The sequence below is a fragment of the Cryptococcus neoformans genome, chromosome 11, assembly GCF_000149245.1.
Source record: "Cryptococcus neoformans var. grubii H99 chromosome 11, complete sequence".
In the NCBI taxonomy this organism is placed as follows: Eukaryota; Fungi; Basidiomycota; class Tremellomycetes; order Tremellales; family Cryptococcaceae; genus Cryptococcus; species Cryptococcus neoformans.
The window spans coordinates 297,345-316,272 of NC_026755.1; the positions used below are offsets into that span (position 1 = coordinate 297,345).

At 48.3% G+C, this 18,928-nt stretch overlaps 7 protein-coding genes and 1 non-coding gene; 4 read left to right on the top strand and 4 right to left on the bottom strand.

Moving 5' to 3' along the window:
• Positions 1-31: 31 nt before the first annotated feature.
• Positions 32-3,103, top strand: CNAG_01565 (biotin-[acetyl-CoA-carboxylase] ligase). XM_012197214.1 has 4 exons: positions 32-427; positions 504-1,935; positions 2,007-2,241; positions 2,330-3,103. The coding sequence occupies exons 1-4, from the start codon at positions 53-55 to the stop codon at positions 2,637-2,639; spliced, it is 2,352 nt and encodes a 783-aa protein (XP_012052604.1). The 5' UTR covers positions 32-52; the 3' UTR covers positions 2,640-3,103.
• Positions 3,104-3,511: 408 nt separating this feature from the next.
• On the bottom strand, positions 3,512-7,009 carry CNAG_01566 (gamma-tubulin complex component 3). The gene is made up of 13 exons (XM_012196982.1): positions 6,776-7,009; positions 6,571-6,721; positions 6,273-6,516; positions 5,985-6,223; positions 5,802-5,933; positions 5,543-5,738; positions 5,395-5,489; positions 5,083-5,346; positions 4,922-5,018; positions 4,691-4,874; positions 4,066-4,639; positions 3,952-4,014; positions 3,512-3,900 (listed from the first exon to the last, which is right to left on the bottom strand). The coding sequence occupies exons 1-13, from the start codon at positions 6,979-6,981 to the stop codon at positions 3,592-3,594; spliced, it is 2,754 nt and encodes a 917-aa protein (XP_012052372.1). The 5' UTR covers positions 6,982-7,009; the 3' UTR covers positions 3,512-3,591.
• A 171-nt stretch (positions 7,010-7,180) lies between these two features.
• On the top strand, positions 7,181-9,429 carry CNAG_01567 (hypothetical protein). XM_012197215.1 has 7 exons: positions 7,181-7,814; positions 7,866-7,899; positions 7,957-8,256; positions 8,308-8,478; positions 8,531-8,844; positions 8,911-9,068; positions 9,129-9,429. The coding sequence occupies exons 1-7, from the start codon at positions 7,653-7,655 to the stop codon at positions 9,298-9,300; spliced, it is 1,311 nt and encodes a 436-aa protein (XP_012052605.1). The 5' UTR covers positions 7,181-7,652; the 3' UTR covers positions 9,301-9,429.
• On the bottom strand, positions 9,313-11,561 carry CNAG_01568 (T-complex protein 1 subunit alpha). XM_012197216.1 has 8 exons: positions 11,461-11,561; positions 11,356-11,410; positions 11,229-11,283; positions 11,078-11,171; positions 10,874-11,025; positions 10,516-10,820; positions 9,847-10,466; positions 9,313-9,797 (listed from the first exon to the last, which is right to left on the bottom strand). Exons 1-8 carry the CDS (start codon positions 11,494-11,496, stop codon positions 9,438-9,440), a joined length of 1,677 nt encoding a protein of 558 aa, XP_012052606.1. The 5' UTR covers positions 11,497-11,561; the 3' UTR covers positions 9,313-9,437.
• A 133-nt stretch (positions 11,562-11,694) lies between these two features.
• Positions 11,695-14,537, top strand: CNAG_01569 (hypothetical protein). XM_012197217.1 has 7 exons: positions 11,695-12,059; positions 12,111-12,271; positions 12,321-12,764; positions 12,820-13,436; positions 13,482-13,668; positions 13,725-14,147; positions 14,213-14,537. The coding sequence occupies exons 1-4, from the start codon at positions 11,759-11,761 to the stop codon at positions 12,955-12,957; spliced, it is 1,044 nt and encodes a 347-aa protein (XP_012052607.1). The 5' UTR covers positions 11,695-11,758; the 3' UTR covers positions 12,958-13,436; positions 13,482-13,668; positions 13,725-14,147; positions 14,213-14,537.
• CNAG_01570 lies at positions 13,035-16,180 on the bottom strand. 2 transcript variants are annotated; one of them, XM_012196983.1, is made up of 13 exons: positions 16,065-16,180; positions 15,238-15,983; positions 14,842-15,170; positions 14,666-14,789; positions 14,593-14,599; positions 14,409-14,466; positions 14,237-14,340; positions 14,061-14,182; positions 13,931-14,009; positions 13,820-13,874; positions 13,711-13,769; positions 13,515-13,654; positions 13,035-13,464 (listed from the first exon to the last, which is right to left on the bottom strand). In XM_012196983.1, exons 3-13 carry the CDS (start codon positions 14,970-14,972, stop codon positions 13,402-13,404), a joined length of 942 nt encoding a protein of 313 aa, XP_012052373.1. In that variant the 5' UTR covers positions 14,973-15,170; positions 15,238-15,983; positions 16,065-16,180; the 3' UTR covers positions 13,035-13,401. The 2 variants fall into 2 exon arrangements, with proteins under 2 accessions (XP_012052373.1, XP_012052608.1); XM_012197218.1 differs by having other exon boundaries at positions 13,928-14,009; positions 14,409-14,599; positions 14,842-15,983.
• Positions 16,181-16,331: 151 nt separating this feature from the next.
• On the top strand, positions 16,332-18,218 carry CNAG_01571 (hypothetical protein). XM_012197219.1 has 5 exons: positions 16,332-16,627; positions 16,680-16,690; positions 16,744-16,808; positions 16,856-16,892; positions 16,946-18,218. The coding sequence occupies exons 1-5, from the start codon at positions 16,546-16,548 to the stop codon at positions 17,684-17,686; spliced, it is 936 nt and encodes a 311-aa protein (XP_012052609.1). The 5' UTR covers positions 16,332-16,545; the 3' UTR covers positions 17,687-18,218.
• On the bottom strand, positions 17,976-18,398 carry CNAG_12972. XR_001046223.1 has 1 exon: positions 17,976-18,398. It is a non-coding gene; the product is annotated as a hypothetical RNA (non-coding RNA).
• Positions 18,399-18,928: the final 530 nt, after the last annotated feature.

The window sequence follows — 18,928 nt, forward strand, 5'->3', positions numbered from 1 at the left end:
ACAAGTTGTTGATTCCTTGGGGATTAATTTCCTCTTTTCCCACTCAAACACAATGCCAGGCCCGACGCCGTCCGCGCACCAGGTGCTCGTGTACGCGGGCCCCGGGGTGTCGCCGCTCTCCCTCTCGCACACGCTGCTCACCCTCCGCCTCCTCCTCCTCCCGCACTACACCGTCCAGCCAGCAGCCCCAGACCTCCTCGCACACCAGCCATGGGAACCCTCCTGCGCACTCCTCGTCGTCCCCGGCGGCAGGGATCTTCCCTACGTCGACGAGCTCACAGATAAAAGACCCGTCACAACCAGGATCAAAGAGTATGTCCAGCAAGGCGGCCGCTTCTTGGGCATATGCGCTGGCGCGTACTTTGCCAGTGCCGAGGTCAGGTTTGATGTCGGAGGCGGTATGGAAGTTGCCGGGAAGAGAGATCTGGTGCGTTTTCTTTTTTTCTTTGTTGCGAATGTGGGACAGGTTTTCGGCAGCGTTACTGACGATGCGAGCGTATTAGGCTTTTTTCCCTGGGCCTAGCAGAGGACCCGTATTCCAAGGTTTCCAGTATGCCTCTGAATCCGGATCCAGGGCTGTCGTCCTCGACCTCGAATCGTCCAAGCTCGAGACACTCAACCACATCTACTATAACGGCGGCGGCCACTTTATCTTTTCCTCGCCTCCCCCTCCAAACGTCCAAATCCTCGCTCGCTTCCAAGAAACCTCTTCCGACCCATCGGAACAACAGCTCGTCGCCGCCGTCTTCACCCAAAACGGCAAAGGCTGCACCATTCTCTCCTCTGTTCATCCAGAGTACCCTCTCTTCGACCCTCCGGCGAGTAACGCCATTGCTAAACTGGATGTTCGGCCATCCCAAGTGGAAGTTGAGATGAGCGACAAGGCCCGTTTGTCGTGGGTCGAGGAACTACTCATCAAGCTGGGGCTGACCCCTCCTCAACGTCTTACCGCCGCAAACCGAGCTAAATCCTTAGTCGACTCGGACAAGGAAGACCCGGCTCTCCTCCTTCACCCCACTCATCCTTCACCACTCTTCTTCTTGTCCCATCCCAACTTGCCGCAGTTACCCGAGGCAGCGGTGAACAAGCCAGAACTCAGGGGCAAGATGAAGCAAAAGGATGGGTGGAATGTTTTGAGGGATGCGAATGATGAGATTCGTTTTGGTACGACGGAAGCTACGTCGCCTGAACGAGCAGCGTCAGAAGATGGTATCACGCAATGGCTTGCGGAAGCCCGTCGTACCCAGCCCGTGTTCCCGCCTTCCATCCAAGATCTTTCTATACAATCCGACTCTACCCCACCACCTCCCTCTCCGCCCGATCTGCACTCTCTCACCAAAACCATCCTCCTTCCTTCGCCTTCAGTCGAATACTCGTCCAGATGGACTCCATTGTTCAACTTTTCTACTTACTGGGACGAGCTTGATCAGGCGAGGAAGAGGAGCGGTAGACGTTCTGGCGTGATGCGCCAGGGATTGGATGGGCAGGCCGAGAGGTGTTCATTGGGTGATTGTGTCTTGTACGGTGAAACAGTGACGAGCACTCAGACGATGCTTGACGGTAACCCCCTTCTCCTCGCCAATCTCCCTACACCGCTCGTCTTCCTCGCATCCTTCCAACTCTCGGGCCGAGGTCGAGGCTCCAACATGTGGTTATCCCCACCGGGCTGTCTTCAATTCTCACTCCTTCTCGATCTCCCCGCTTCTCTTTCATCCAAGATGGTTTTCATCCAATACATCATGGCTCTTGCCGTCTGTGAAGCGATCGATGAGGATGGGAGATTAGGCGTTAGGATCAAGTGGCCGAACGATATCTATGCAGAGGTTGAAGGCGTCGGTGGCACAGAGGTCGGTAGTGGGAAAAAGGGTAAGGCCAAGTTGGGTGGCATCTTGGTGAACACTAGTTTTGTCGGTGGGAAATGGAGGATTGTTGTTGGTAAGCTTTGCTTCGTTTCCAAACCTATTTATCCTACCCCCCCTCCCCTCGCTAATGATCTGTTTCTACAGGATGTGGTATCAACGTTCTCAACGCTCTTCCCACATCATCCATCTCCCAACTACATTCTTTACTCGCCGCCAAACTTTCGTCTACATCATCTAATAAACCTCTTCCGCCTGCACCTACCATGGAAGGCACCTTTGCTCGCATCATGAGCTCCTTCGATGCCAAGTGGGAACAATTCATCGAGGAGAAGGGCTTCAAAGGGTTCATGGATGAGTACCACGGAAGGTGGTTGCATTCGTACGTTTTTTTTTCTTCATCCCCATTCTTTTATCCCGTTTTCTACAATGTCATACTGACATTTTTTTTTCTGCTGTCACTTATCTAGCGGACAAGACGTTCTTCTCACCACCACCGAACCCCACACTCTCGTCCGTATCCTCAGTATCACCCCAGACCACGGTCTTCTCCGCTGTATCCCCATCTCCGACAAACCTAAAACCTCTACCGGTCTCACACCCTTGTACAACAGGGACGTCGACGCTGGCGAGGATGATCGTGGTTCTTGGTTTCCTTCTGTTTCTAGGCCTGGAGGAGCTGCTCGAGCCCAAACGCATAATCAGTCACCGTTTGTGGACCTCCAGCCGGATGGGAACAGTTTTGATTTGATGAGTGGCTTGATCAAGCGGAAGGTGTAAGGGGGGGTTCTGGGTATTGTAGGTATAAAAAGCTCGGCATTGACATCATGTCTCTATGAAAGGTTGTACTCCCCTTGCTTGGCCATGTAGTGGACAGCTAATCTCTAATAACCCTTTATCGGCTTTTCCTGCTGACCTTCCCTTCCCTCTCCCTTTTTTTTTATTTCTTGCCTTTTTATGTCATTCCTTACTCGTTATCGCAATTCAGAACCGAGCTTAGACACGTCGGCGGCCACTATCCCACGCTGCCGATGTCACAGCTATCGGAAGATCAAACCCCTCTCGTTCATGGTAGCTTCCCTCGACTATCTTCAACCTTGCCGTCATTTTGATCGGCGAGGTGTGGGTAGTCAGTCACCTTTTACTTTTTTTTGGCTTCGAGAAGCTTACTATGAAGCCTTCTCCTACTTCATGGTGCTCCTCAACGAGAAAGACATCTCCGTATTATTTTGCAAAAAGGTCCAATATATGGTCTGACAGTAGCGGCCGACAGTGAATGATGTTCTCTGTGGACTGCTCTTGCCAGACTGTGTATTGGATCTTTTCTTTTTTCCTCTTTTCCTTTTTCAATTCTCATTCCCCCCTTTTTAATCATGGATTATTAATCATCATCCGAACCCGAGCTTAGACACGTCTGCAGCCTACCCTTTTCCCCCGCTGCCGATGTCACAGCTATCGGAAGACCGAAATTTATATCGCAAATTGCTCGCTTCGTTCGTGATAGTGCTTTCGGGCCTACTTGGGAAATGTTTACTGTGCTTCGGTACAGTGGCAGGTCCCCACGAGGCATACATAGGTAGCAAGAATCTTTCACCTTCTAGCTCGGGCAAATTGCGGACACATCATTTTATACAAAATCATCTTTTTCTGCCTTTTTCCATGCATCATGTGCATGCGTCAGCCACACGTATGAGGCCTATAATACATTATTATCCCGAAAACCTATATCCTATTAAGCCCTCGCCGACCTTGATGACCCTCTATCCTTCTTTCTCAATGAATAATGCCCATTAAACGCAATCCTAATAGCCAAAAACCTTACATCGAGATCCGCGTGTGCCCCTGCCATGTGCACAATGCTAACCACTCTGTGTTGGAAACTGTTTGAACACTCTCGAATTCGAATTCGGATGGACTGTAGTTGCTCTTCGGAACGAGTAGGATCGTCAGAAGAGGTAGATGGGGTGTAGAGACCTCGTGAGGCGTCACGTTGTCGGTCGAGGCGGGTTGCTTCCGCAAGTGACCACGCGTAGAGATCATCCTGCAGACTATGGTAAGTAAACACGCTAGTCACTGGATAGAGCAAACTTACCATGGCGTCTTTGAATCGTAATATAAGCTCTAAAGCATCTCTCACAAGGTCCAGAAGTATCTCCTGTAATAACCATCAGCTGCGTTAACGGTTTGGCCTTTCGAGAGCACTCACTTCCTTATCTCTCTTCGCACTCAACAACAGCACTTTTCTCACAACTCTATTTAGATACTTTCGATGAGCTGCAATAAGCGCATCCAAATCCCCTTCCCTCTTCGATGTAAATTCGATCAAATCTGCCCATGAGCATTCTATAACCTCCAGCTGGCAGAAAGCTTGTAGTTGACGAAGAAAGTGGACCATCTCAGCTTGGACGATGCGGCAATGATGCCAGTCATTGTTTAAACCGGGTATCCGCTCATATACTTTAGATCCGCTAGTGACCCTCATCCAATTTTGGGTTAAGGCTACCTCTACACGCTTCAACCTCCAGAGATGGTTGAACAATCGATCATAATCACCCATCGCACGATGATCCAACACGGCGTTGAGAGGAGCTTCAACCTTGTATTGAAGCGCAAAGCAATCCCACCCTGTTTCGCCGTGTGAGTATTCGAGGATACGAGCGTCCAGACGGCGAAGGACATCGGGAGAGTCGTATTGAGCATTGGAGCCGCGGATGGCGGACTCGAGATCGGAGGTGAGGTGGTGGCGGTAGAGGCTAATGGCGGGTTTTGAGAGTTGGGGACTAATAATCGTCAGCTTGAGAACAGTGATATTGGTTGGGCACAAAACTCACGCCATAGCTTCCATTAGCAGCTCAGTGAAATCACCAGCTCCTAACATCAGGTACGATTTGAGCGCTCGAAGGTGATCAAGCAATCTGAATTTATCAAAGAATATCTCTAGTAAACGCTGAGAAGCTATTGAATAGGCATCGTCGATGGATCGTTCCAGGCCGGCCAAATCGCTATACTTGAGGGCTACAACTCCGTCAGATATTAATCTTTTTTACATCCCATGAACTCACCTCGTCCTGCATTGGCTATCTTGGCTTGTGTCTCAATCCAATCGCTATCATGGCAGCTATACCTGATAAAGTTCAGACTCCGACCAGTAGAGAAAATCTGGATAAGTGAAAATCAATTTCTTAATCGACACATGGTTCCATGATTCTATTAGATGACCTACCTTTTTTGCGAAGTCTTCGCTCACAAACCCAGGTACCATCATTTTCACAAACACATACTTCTTTTCCCAAAGCTTATACGCCTCCTCTTTTCCACCATCTGCGTCCATGCCCATCTCGAAACCTACGTCAACAATGGGTGAAATTTGGCCCTCTCGAAATGAAGCGTTTTCAGGGTTGAGCTGCACGAAGAATTCTTTGAAGGGATCATGGAGCTCGCCCGAGAATATCCAGCGTTGGAGAGTTAGGAAAAAGGGTTTTGAGACCTAGGGGAGGGTTTAGCCACAAATATGAGAAAACTATTCCTGATTTACCTCTTCAAGAATCTGGGTGGTGAAATTCCTGATCAGAGGATCACCATTACTGGTGTGTGAATGTAGCTTGGATACTAAAGCTCCACCATGGGTGTCTGACGACCGGGCATGTCAGTTCCGTTCACAGTCATCCACACGATTGACTCACTCTTCGCCTCATCCACAATAGTGCTCATTTGCTTCAACTTTAACTTCATATCCTCGGTCCATAATCTGAGTCTCAGTAATGTGAGACCGCCTTCAGGCTGTTCTCCATTGGAAGACGCCGTGTTCATCTGGGATTCAAGTACAGCCAATAGTCGATGGTACTCTGAAAGCTCATGGTGAAGGAAATGGCACAAACTCTTAAAATGGCAGTGTAAGCAATCGTCAAGTTCATTTTGCGCAGATCATGCATTGTGACTGACCTGTTCAATCATCCCTCCTTTGCTATCCCTAGCTTGTCTGGAATTTATGAAGTTTGTTACACGTCGATAGAGCATTCCCAACTCTGACAGCTGCATCAATAATGTCCTGGTGGGTTGAGATATCACTCCATCCTAGTGCCTGTCAGCATAAACCCCCCTCCATATATGATCAGTGGATCTCACTTTTTCCTCATCAGCAACGATTTCAATACCAACTATTTCGTCATCATCCTCTTCCTCTATAATGGGCCCTTCCTTGCCTAATGGGAATCCGGTTCCCTCGCCTTCACGCCCTCTTTCGGTAAGATATGGATTCCGTTCTTTTGGTGGTGAAATAGCGAAGCGTACATAACGCCCGTCTATCCCTTGAAGGAGGTAAAGCGTATCGCGCAAGAGCAAATGCTGAGGAAACGGTGGTTGAGCTAGAAACAATCAATCAGCCGAGGGAGCAGAGACTAGTCGGCAACTTACAGCGAGTAGCACGCCACTGGTTGATAATATCCGCTTTACTCTTGCCTTTGGAGTCGGAATGTATCATGGCGTCCGCCAATGGTTGTCTTGACGAGCTGGGCTTTGTGGATGGAAAGGTTGGTGGCGGCATATTTCTGGATGATTTAGAAGATCCAGCAGCAGCCGATCTGGGGGCATTGTTCGGGTTGATAGGGGAAAGAGCCGCTAAGAATTCCAGATGAGGATTGGGTGATGACAGTAATTTCTGGCAACCGAATAATGAGTTACTTCTGTAATCATGGGTTGCGCCCAGACTCACACCTCGTTCGAGCTTGTTCCAAATCGCATTGAACTTGAGGGCCTTCTCAGCGCCCCCTTCTTTCGCTCCGGAGCTGGCGGAGGCATAGATCATCCTCTTCACTGTTTCGGGCAGTGTCTCTGCGGACAGAGGAGTTGACGAAGGAAGGTTGCTATACAAGATGTCAGCTCTAATGACCGGTCTATGCCTACGCGATACAACAGACCTGTCAAGGATTTCCTGACACCATTTCATCATCTCGGCAACATTTTCCCTTCTTTCTTTTTCTTTTAGATCATCTGTTCTTGTTCCTCGGACTGGAGCCAGTGACGGGACAAGAGAATATATGAGCTGCTCGAGGGGCGGGCGAGATACTGGTGTCGTTGTTGTTACCCGTGAGGAAGAAGCCACTGAGCTTGGCCTTGGGACCATGATACCGGTATATGGTGCTGGAAAGATGTTCTTCCGGATTGATTGCTGGTGTATCTTTTGTTGTTGTTGCCCAAACGCGAACTACGCAACGCGTCCAAACGGAATCAAATTGTTTACATGTTTCGTTTTACGTAATCAGTTTCTCGGCATATACCGAAGATTAAAGAGGGTCGGGTTTCGGAGATGGCCTGTCGGTTATCTTGCCTCATCGAGCGAGCTGAGCCCATACTGACGGAGAGCGAGTGTCACTGTCGAGTCGGTCACTTGATAGACACACTCGCCAAGCCGGCCCATTCTCTCCATTAGCCAAAGGCGCCCATAGTCTTTCTAGACCACCCAATCCCACTCCAACGCCCATCACGCCACAACCCTTATCACTACTCTCGCCTCACAACTATCGTCCGATTCCACCGGCTTATCAGCTTCTGATCCCATATCCTCCTTTATAACAGGTTTGCCTTAGTCAACTCGCCAAAGGCTACTCAGATCATAAACCTGGTCATACGCCCTCTTAGTTTTTCCTTTCATACCCTCGTTACTGAGACTTCTTCTCTATCGACTCGCACGACACCATTTCAGAGCGCACGTGTGCCACTATAAGAGCACGCTCATACGCTTATCCGATCTTTATATCTTTCATTCTGTCACTAAGCCAAGAAATCATATACACAATGTCAACTCCCCAAGTTGTTACCTACCTTCGATCCCTCGAGGCCGTTCGAGACCGCTCAAAGCAAGTCTACAATCTCGGTGTCGACGGCAAGCTTGATCACTGGACGTTTGACGAGGCAAAGCTTGCCGACATAGCCGATTACTGCTCCAAGATCATTGAAGTGAGTCCCGTATGATTTGTTGTTGGCCTCATACTGATAAAACACTTATAGAGAGACTTTGGTGTCGACTACGCGTCCATTCCTCGTAAGCTACCACGCCCCCCATCGTTGCCTAGCACCCGCTAAAACTAGTTTCCTTTAGCCCACTGTAGGCGAAGCCATTTTAACACCCCATCCAACAATCGAATCGCAACCCTCCTTGCTAAACCGTCTTTCCCGTCCAAGTCAGAACCACTTGCCCGAGCTGGAGCTCTTATCGATCTTTACCTTGTCTCAGTCCTTCTCGACGCAGGTGCAGGTCCTGACTGGACTTTTACCGAGACAGACGAAGAAGGTAACGAGACCTGGAAGGGAGGTCGAAGTGAGGGGCTGGCTGTTGCTAGCTACCACATGTTCATTAATGGGTTGTTCTCTAGCTCCGACGACAAGTTCCAGGTTGATGGTGGGTTTCCTTCTAACTGTGCTTCGACGCCAGACTGATATGATAAAAAAGCAAACGGTTTGAAGAAACTTACACCAGAACTTCTCGCCAAACATCTCCAAGTATCAGCGTCTAACCCTATGACTGGCCTTGAAGGCCGCTGCAACCTCCTGATCAAGCTCGGTGATGCGCTTGCTGCTCGACCAGACCTGTGTGCTACAGGACGACCAGGCGATCTTCTTAGTAAGTCTGCACTTATCGTAGCTTGCCAAGGAAGTTGATAACACCACGATAGAATATTTTGAGCCGAAGGTCAAGGATAGGCTCCCCCTCTCAGACTTTTGGTCTACTGTTTTCGACCTCCTTCTTCCCATTTGGCCTTCCCGAGTCACTCTCCCCTCCCACCCTACATTCGCTCTCGGTGACGTCTGGCCCTGCAAGTCACTTTCCAGGTCCCTTGATCAAGCCGGTGTAGACAGAGAAGAAGGGGACGATTTTGTGCCATTTCACAAGCTGACACAATGGCTGTGTTACTCGCTTGTAGACGCTATCGAGAGTGAAGCAGGATGGAAAGTTGATAAGGGTCTCGGACAGACCGGATTGCCAGAAGTGAGCACCAGGCTGTCTTTCGCCTTTCTTCGCAGAACTGATAACTTATACCCTTTCTTCTTGTAGTACCGTAATGGAGGGCTCTTTATCGACCTTGGAGCTCTTACCATCAAGCCCGAATCACTCGGAGGCAATGCTTATCCGAACGGTACGGATAAACCCCCAGTCCTTGAGCCTTCCCACCCCGCCGTCATCGAGTGGAGGGCCGTGACGGTCATCTCTTTGTATGTTTTCTGCTGATCACCTAGCCATATCCACAGCATGGTATGCTGATGATATTCCAGGGACCAGATTCACAATCTGTTATGTGAGAAGCACCAGGTCAGCCAGGACGTCCTGTCCCTCGCTCAGGTGCTAGAAGCCGCCACTTGGAAGGGAGGTAGGGAGATTGCCAAGGAGAAGCGAGCTGGTGGCGGACCACCCATAGACATTGTCAGTGACGGCACTGTCTTTTAAGAACCATATCCGCGTTTCGTTGTGTAATCTCATACCCAGTTATCGTTGTCCAATCATGTAGAAATTGTAAATAGTATGGCCCTAATGATCGTGCGCTGCATTCTACACTACAAACACTCTCTGTCTGTGCGCTCCATCTAATGCCCGTGAGGGTCAACCTCCTCCTTCTGCTCCGGCGCAACCTGTATACTATCGTCTATCCTCAACAAACTCGTCGCCGCCTCCAACGCAGACTTCAGACTCTTAATTTTACTTATCGTGGGCTCCAAAACGCCGGCCTGCCTGTTGTCAATCACTTCACCGTTGATAAGATCGAGACCATAGTACATGAGCTCTCGCTTGGGATCGTTCAGAGGGGCGTTCTGGGCAGCGTTATGGTATGCACGGAGCTTGGCGACGAGGTCGGTAGAGTCTTTGGCGGCATTGATGGAAAGGGTCTTAGGGATGGTGAGGAGGGCCGCGGCGAATTCGGCGATGGCAAGTTGTTCTCGGGAGCCCTGTGCAAATGTCAGCTCATCAGTGACAAAATAAATGCAAACAACTTACCAAAGTAGTGGCGAAATTTTCGAGATAGATGGACAAGGCGGTCTCAACAGCACCACCACCCGGAACCACACTTCCACTTTCCAACGTTCTCTTGACGATAGACAACGCATCATGCAGAGACCTCTCCATCTCGTCAAGCATAAAATCGTTGGCACCTCGCAAGATAACGGAACTAGAATTGACAATCTTAGTACCCTTGACAAGAATCAACTCATCGTCACTAATCCTCTCCTGAACAACCTCCTCGGCATAACCCAAGCTTGAAGCTTCAAAGGTCTCCTCGCCTTCAAGATTGGCAAGAGATGAGATGAGAGTGGCGCCAGTGGCCTTGGCAATCCTTCTCAAGTCCTCCTTCCTGCATCGCCTCACAGCCATCGCACCAGCCTCAACAAACTCCTTCAACACGAGGTCATCAATACCCTTGGTAGTGAGGACAACGTTCGCACCAGCGGCGAGAATTTTGCGGACTCGTTCGAGGGTGATCTCGGATTCACGGGCTCGAATGGCTTCAAGCTGATCTGGGTCGTCGATCGTAATGTGGACACCAAGGTGCATACGTTGCTTGGCGAGGTTCATGTCGAGACAGGCAATCTTTGCGCCAGTGATACGGGTCTTCATAGCTGTGTTCTTTGTCAGCTGGGCCCTAATGAGAGTATGACATTGACGTACCGTGAGAAGCGACAGTGCAGTTCAAAGCATAACCTTTAACCATGAAACTTTCCCTGGCAGACTTTCCGTGGGCCTTAAGAACGTTAACGGCCTTGACAGGGTACTTCTTTTCGCCCTTGGAGTTGATGGTCTTGACGGCAAGCATGGCATCGACAGCAAGAGGTGCGAAAAAGTCATCGTCGGCAGCGAGGATCTTAGAGCTCATAGAAGTCTTGGCAACATTGATCAAAGAGTCCTTGCCGAGCTTGTCGACCTTGGTTGAGAGCTGTTCGGCCATATATCTGCACGCCTCCTTGCACGCAAGTCTGTTGCAGACATGTCAGCATGATTAGTATTCACAAGCCAAAATTCAACATACCTGTAACCAGTGATCACAGTGGTGGGATGAATCTTATTCCGCACAAGCTCATTGGCCCTTCGCAAAAGCTCAGAGGCGAGGAGAACGACGGAGGTGGTACCGTCACCGACTTCCTTATCTTGCTGAGTTGCAAGAGAAACAAGGACCCGGGCCTAATAACAATATCAGTCGAGCACCAAAGAAGTTGAAAGGGGAGATACTGACAGCGGGATGGGCAACTTCTAAGAGAGAGAGAATGGTAGCGCCATCATTGGTGATAGTGACATCTCCGACATTGTCAACAAGCATCTTGTCAAGACTGAAGCAAAATCAGCAAGGGCCCCGTGATGATCAATCATGAGGTTTTCCAACATACCCGACAGGTCCCAAAGATGACTTGAGGATGTTGGAAACGGTTTGACAGGCCATCACTATCCATTTTATGAGTTCCAGCTCACTATTACACCCTGATTCTCCCTTATACCGTCTGAAAATCGACTAACCGTTGGCATCCCTAACTTCGGCACCACTTGTTCTGGAACCTCCCAAAAAAAGCCCCTAGCACGATTGTCAGTTTTCATTATCGGCTTTCGTGGAGCATGACTCACCGCCCTGGGGTCACGCTGGTACATTGTGGAGGCCATTTTTGGTTGTTATAAAGGGATAGGATATCGTAGAGAACGGCTTGATTAACGCGCGAAGAATGTCGAGGAAGCTCAGAGGCGAAAGGGACCCAGCGTGGCCAGCGGGATCAAATAGTTGTTCGCCTCCACCACCGTGGTCCGCGTCGTAGGATGACACTCACGTGACCAATACCGGTTAAGAGAAACGACGAAGGGAAGCGCAATCCGCTTCTTCATCATCTCTCGATCACCGATTACAGGCCGTCACTGTCTCTTACACACCATGAACCGTCCCACCTCCACACTCCGCCTCGTTCTTTCCACCACTCAGTCTCGATTCACCCTGTCATCTGCGGTTCTTCGCCCATTTGTATCCTCCGCACGCCTGTACGCTACCCACCATGAAACGGCTTCTCCGCATTCTCAATCACAAGCCACAAGCGACCTTTTGAAGGGACTTGGAAGTAAGACGGGAACATCTTCTGGTACCCAAGACACTGTAGGACCATTTCCTCTTGGAGTTGGGCCCAATGGTCGTAGGAAGACTTGGAAGTCATGGTCCGACTTGAACATTGGAGGAAAGCGTAAGCATCGGTCTTGCAATTCCAAAGCATCTCGGCTGAAGCGTATTACAGTGGTTCGTACAACGCAACAGACTGGTAACCTGACAGTCATCCTTTTCGGAGGTGCCCTTTTTGTTGTCCTGACGTTTGCTCTCACAACGGAATTGTTCGCAAAGAACTCCCCTTCTGTGCTCTATTCCCATGCCATAGATATGATTCGCGGATCAAATGCTGTACGTCTGATCAATGTGTTTATTCTAAGCTTTATTGACAATCTGCAAGCTTGATGCGTATCTTCTGCGTCCTCTTAAATTTACGCATTCCCCGCATTCCTCTGCACCCGTCAGAGGCTCTCCTCCAATCGCTCATACCTTTATCCGCAACCCCACTTCAGGCAAAGACCACCTTGTCATCTCTTTTTGGATCCATGGTAGGGGAAAAGACGAAGAAGAGACTCTTGGATGGATAAAACAAGGCTGGAGGTCTGCTGTTGCTTGGGGAAAGGAAAGCATGGATATGTTGGTGGGCGAAAAACCAGAGGATGTGGTAAAGGAAGATGTAGAAAAGAAGGAGCACGTGGTGGCTAAGAAGGAACCCGGAGTGCTATCCAGATGGTTCGGTGGGTTGAATTTGAGGTCGGCTGCCCGCTCTCAGGCACAGTCAGCAAGAGAAATACCTCCTGCTGGGACATATACCGTGGGAGAAGCTCGAGGAGAGTATGTCAAGGTATGTTATTGTCTATCTACTCGTCAGGCTCGACTGACTCGTCACTTTCCTGCAGGATGAGGCCGGAGAGTTCCAAATGCTCTCTCTGATAGTCGACATACCATCATCCAAGGCTTCGTATCCTGGACGTGTTATCATCTTTCAAAGCCCCGAGGCAGAAATCGAGGGCCTTTTAGGCAAACGCATCCGATGATTGTCAACTACGGAAAGGGCAACGATAGAATCAGAAGCTTCTCGCAGCAACAGATGTGTAATGCATTTGCTGCGGAACGTTATTCTCTTCTTTCCACTCTTCGTGTGCTAAATGTGCTTCTGGCAAGTTTGTATGCTGATATTTCGAGATGGGGAGATTATATACTAAATGTATAATATAGATCTGAGAGGTGTTGATTAATTCCGGAACGTAAGAGGAAATGCACCAATGAGAGGATGCTCAAATATGCTGGTACGCGAGGAATAAGCAATTGCGCCCATGATTACACATGATAAATTACAACAGTGCTTGTGCTTTGTGTTTATCCGAGCAGCCGTAAACAGATAGCAAGACCTTTCTATGCCACATCTTGATTTGGCTGCTCGAACAGATGTGCGAAGAAGACCAAATGTGAGAAGCAGAATAGCGGTCGAAGTTGTTTGACTATTGTTTAACGGCGTAGAGAGCCACAAGGCGTTGTAAGTACCTTGAGCAAGGATTTAAAAGCTAATTCCAAGCCTCAGCATTGCCAGCTTACTGGGGGCATATGGACTCACTTCATCGAGACAACCCTCAATGATCCCCTCAAGATCTGTACGACGGTATCCATAAGCGACCAATTCGGGTAGAAATGAACGAAGTTCCGAAGAAAGAATTCGAGAATGTAGAGAGCCAGCCTCTGCCAAGGTAGGGGAGTCTAAATAAACCCAGGTTAGTCGAGCATCTTCCGGTCATTGACGTAGAATGATTTACTCTGTGGCATATAGCAGGCTACTGGTACCCCGATCTCCTGAGCGTATGCAGAGAGACCACTGTGTGGCTGTCAGTTGGTGACATTATCATAGATGAAACAAAACTTTACAAGACTCCTGCCGATCTCACGCAATCACTGAGCCTAGCAGCCATCATTGAATCAACTAATACATTCACGTTTAGCTCTTAATTGTCCGTTCCCGAATTCTGCGCTTACTGCCATTAGCGGCTAGTGCCGTCTTGATGGAAGCATCCCATTGGCGTAGACAAAGGGGCAGAATTTGACCAGAAGATGATTCCTGTTAACATGTCAGCGCTTTTCATTTGTCTGGCACAGAAAATGGACCCACGTATCCCATATAATGCTCAACGACCACAAGTAGACCGCCATGACGAAGCAGTCTTGCAAGGCGCTCAAGAAGAACGCTATAACGTTTGTACGTTCTAGCCAGACCTTTTACTTGGATAACGTCTGGAAGTGAACAGTTAACTTGAGGCCTAGAATAACGAGATACCCCTTACTGACCAAATGAGCTCGAAGGCCATGGTAGGGGACGGGTAATGTCTGCAGAAGAGAAGTCCAGATTGCCATGGTGAATTCTGTCTCCAGTGTATGACTTCCAATCAGGCCTGGAATGAGATGATTAGGGAAGGAAAGGAAATAAAAAGAAAGAGGGAAAAGATAGCAATCTGCTTACGCGAGAGCCATAACATCGGCAAATGGTTCAGCATTGGCCAACATTGCAGCCCACTGACCTAAATACCCCTCATCCATTATATAGAAAAAGTGAGACAGTTAATGAGTCGGATGAAGAAATACACCATGATTGCTGTTAGTGTCCTTTACCATGGAATGGGAAGCGAAAGGTATGGGCGACTAACCAGTACCCTGTCCGCAACCAAGGGTCAGAGTGGAATGGAACAAAGCATAAACTTGATGTTTAAAAATGCTCACAGTGCCAATGTCAAGAACTGCACTGCGCCTGCCAGAGGAGTGGACCATGGACAGATGGTTATGGATAACTGATGAGTGGTATGGCTCGACCACTATACGGTGCATGGTGTCCAGCTGCTTTAGCCTTTATAAGAGTAAGCGCTTTACGCTGCTGGCGACAAACAAGTACTGCTCACCGCTCTTTTTTATCGAGCCTTACGACTCCATCAGCCCATGAAATTCTAGTAGAGAGCGGATAATTGACAGGAAAGGTAAATGATGGCTCGGAGAGGGTATATGACCTAGAGGAAGAAGAGGAAAGACGCATATTGGATGACTGACTATATTGACTGTGAAGGAACAGATGTGATAAAGCTCTCGACTAAGACTTTTATGCTGTTCGGGACGGAGTGAGGACAAGCAGAAGATTGACAACAGGCATTGGAATTCATAAGTGTCACCGCCTCAAGAAGTTGGTACATCTCAATGTAGCTCAAGAGTGAGGGATAGTAACACTTATTCGACGCTAACCCAAAGGACCGCCATCATTTTGTGTCTGTGTTTGTCGGACTAAAGAAGATAAGGTTGCTCACTTATTTTGCAAGCTATGGCTCAACCGAGCGTCAACGCCCGTCGGTGATTAACACCTAGCACGCACGCCCCTTGGCCACTCTTTGCTTCTCATATCTCCATCTTCAATGTAATGAACCCAGGATAAAGCCTATCATGAGACAGCCAAGCGATGCTACGCTGGATGTTGGAGGCATTCTGGGAACCGCCTTTGATATGAAGAAAGGAAGAGAATGCTTGTATAGTTGGTTTTCAGCATATATTCTTTGCCGCTTTTTGTATGGTTTTCTCATGTGAGATAGCACAGTCAAATGTACCAGTGCAAAAAAATCCTTGCGGATTGCTGAGACTCCTTTCCAATCCGCAGTTTTGCACCCTCTCGCCCGATACCAACGCAGGTGAGAATTGATCTGCTCTGAAGAAGGGAAAGGAGTTGTAAGGTCCTGTTGGCGACATGAAATATAAAAGGAGTCGCGTTGAGAAGGAAGCCGAGGGTTGTCACCTCTTACACAGCGTCACAGGCTACAGTAAGGCGCGGCCCTATTAGAGGAGGTTGGTGGATGGAAGGGCATGATGTGTGACAGCTAGATAGAATGCAGTTTGAAAAGGGAGGAGTCACAAGGCAAAGACGAAAAAAGATATTAGTCTGAGTCAAATTTGAGTCTGAGAGTGAGTGGAGGAGAAGTCGTGCAAGACCGCTGTCCTTTATTGCAGTATACAGAGCATTGTGTTTTACATCAAGATCCGTTAAGAAGATAGATTAAAAGACCTGGGTGGATAATTTGAGTCGACAACGTTAGAGGCTGATCAGTGATAGCTGATAACGATGTGATCCCTCACAAATGCCCACCTTTTGACTTCCATCGAAGCCGAAGTATGTCCTCAGAGATACGAATGTCACAGTGCTGTTTGTAATCGTTGATGATCAGCATGCCCTGCGTTGGTGAATCCGCCAGTGTTTCACTCTAACATCTAGCATCTAACATCTAACATCTGAAACGACGACGTCTACGCAGTTAAGAACAGACGATTCAAGATGTAAACGTCATCATCTGCTGGCGGCATCTTTTTTACGAAGGGGGCGGGACTGCTGTCTGCGCCGATCTGATATTAGGTGGCGAGTTATGTGTAAAAGTCAAGTTTCTTCCTTTTTTGTCTTTTGATGCCTGATTGGTTTGATCCATTTAGAAGCCAAGCTCCATACTACCAACAAAGATAGCTCCAGACCTTATTCTGTAGGGTTGAAAAACGTACAGAGGCTGTACATCAAGCTAGAGGTATCGACAGACGGCTTGCTTTTGAGATTACCTTTGGGCCGCCGATGCTTTGATATGCTTTCATGGTTCGTAGGAAACGATGAGAGAGTTGTCAAAAGAGGAGGATCAGGCTATGGAATTACCACTACTGCTAGCTGTAAGTGGTCAGTCATGAACCATTGTCGCAATCACTAATTGCTAAAACGCAGCTGTTGCATCTGTGAGCTCAATTAGGCGGATACCTGGGAAACAAAAGTCTTACAAATATGATAGTATGGACAAGGACCTCCTTCGAGTACGTTAAGTCGATGGCACGGTATTGGAAAAGGTCCAGAGATGTGAGTGCTTTCTTAAATGGCGTGAGCGGGGCTGATTGCAGGGACAGTGCTGGATCGACCGGGGGCTTTATTGGACTTCTTTCGGTACGTTCGATGATTGACTATTAGCTTCATTGCTAAAGCTGGATGTTCTAAAGGGCCTCGCGATATTCATCCTTATCGCGGTCATTGCTGGTATCTATGTCTATAACCGATATCGGAAACGCATACCCCCCAAGTCATCAAATTCTTTTATTTCTGGTATTTTTTCCCGCCAAAACCCCATCGTTCCAACATTATTCCTGTCTCGCCCTTCCACAGATCCTTATGCTCAAGGTCCCTCTGCCTTGGAGCTCAATGAGACACCAAAAGCTAGCAACTTTGGTTACGCTTTCACCCGTCCGGTATATACTCGGCAGAGGAGTTCAGATTGGGATTTGGTCTTCGATGGAAGTCCTAGTCCGAACGCTCAGCGTAGTGAATGGTCAAGAGAAAGTATGGAGATCGACCTGCCCGACGAACCTGGAGAAGCGGCTTGGCCGATAAGAAGTATTCACCACAGGTCGGTCAGCCCATCACACAGCGCGTCAAGCTCTAGATCAACATCATCTACACAAAGGGAGAGAGAGCGGGAACAGGAATATCGAGAATACAAGGGAAAAGGGAAGGCTCTTCCTGACGACCGATATGATCCTTCGTTCTCTCGCTCAAACCCATTCGAGCATCCTTATTACGCAGCAGATTCTAGTAACTTTTCAGCACGTGATGGTCAGAATTCCAGAGGGCGCGAGCCCTTATTGAAGACGGATAGTGGTGGCGCTTATGACTCGGCGGACATGGAACTTCCCGAAGAAAAAACCCCCCGGATACCACAGCATGACGAACAATCATCGGTGTGAGAGTGTCCAATCATGGGCTTAACAAAACTGCGCTTTACTTGCCAGTTATTTTTATAATGTATCATTTCATTTTCCAGTAGGTGCAATTAGAATCTGCTAGAGATGTCACTGCCTGTAGTGGGCATATTTACTGCCTTTGAAGTATAGTGATCGAGTTTATCCTGCACTCTATGACCACGCCGAGCATTGGCTCATTTTGGGAAGAGATCAGATGGAGGAGATCCTGCCCCTGAACGCCTGCGGTGGCTCTTATATAACAACAAAAATGGAGATTCGGACAACTTAAAAGAAGTGCTGTAAAACGCCTCCATTACTTCCACTTCCACTGACGTTTCGTATACATATATGGTATGCCGCCAGGTTCCTATGCCTTTTCCTGGCATTCCAGGAAAGCACTTCTGTTAGATACGGACACTTCCATTTCTGAACTATTCTTAGTTCAAATCCCCAAAGAAGCTTTCTCATGCACATAATGGTGTGATCACAAGAAGTACTCTTTGTGAAGCACTTAATAATAAGTACAGGAGAAATTATTTACACACAAGTAACATTATAATGGTCTGTTTGACCTCTTGCGAGCTGTTGTATTTCAAATTCGATCATTCCTCCGAAAGAGGGCCAAATGTATGTGCTTTGGTGTACCCCAAGGAATTATGGCATGCAATAAAGTCGACAATAAATGATAGGGGATGGGGAATAGGGAAAGGTTCTGCTCAAACGCACTACCAATAATGGTAATGGGCATCGCGTTATTAAATTGTTGTTGTGCGCCTACTTATTACGTGTTGCAAAGTCGCCTAGCATGCAAAGACGTCATTGTGTTGTTTGAGAACAATTAAGGTCGCATATAATATCAAGATAGAGGATCATCATTGTCAAGCAACCAGGGACGTTGGTTTCTGGATATGCGGCAATATAAGTCATTTGTTAGGGCGCAGGCAGAAGAAGAGGGGAGTCGACGATGAGTGATGAGAGGTTGCTTAGACGGGGGCGCAGATTTCAGTAGCCATTTATCAATCACCATTTTGTGTTACAGCAGATGCCAACATCCAGTTAAGCCAGCGTCATGAGACGCGCAACATGTGCTACTTGGTGGCCGGATGGAAGGCCCAATCATATACAACTATCCACAAGGAAAAATCCAATCGTAGGCGTATCTCCCGGCGGAACATCAAAAATGACTACAAGTTATTTCATGCAAAGATAACAGGTAAACAAGTAATGCGGCTCGTGACTACGATG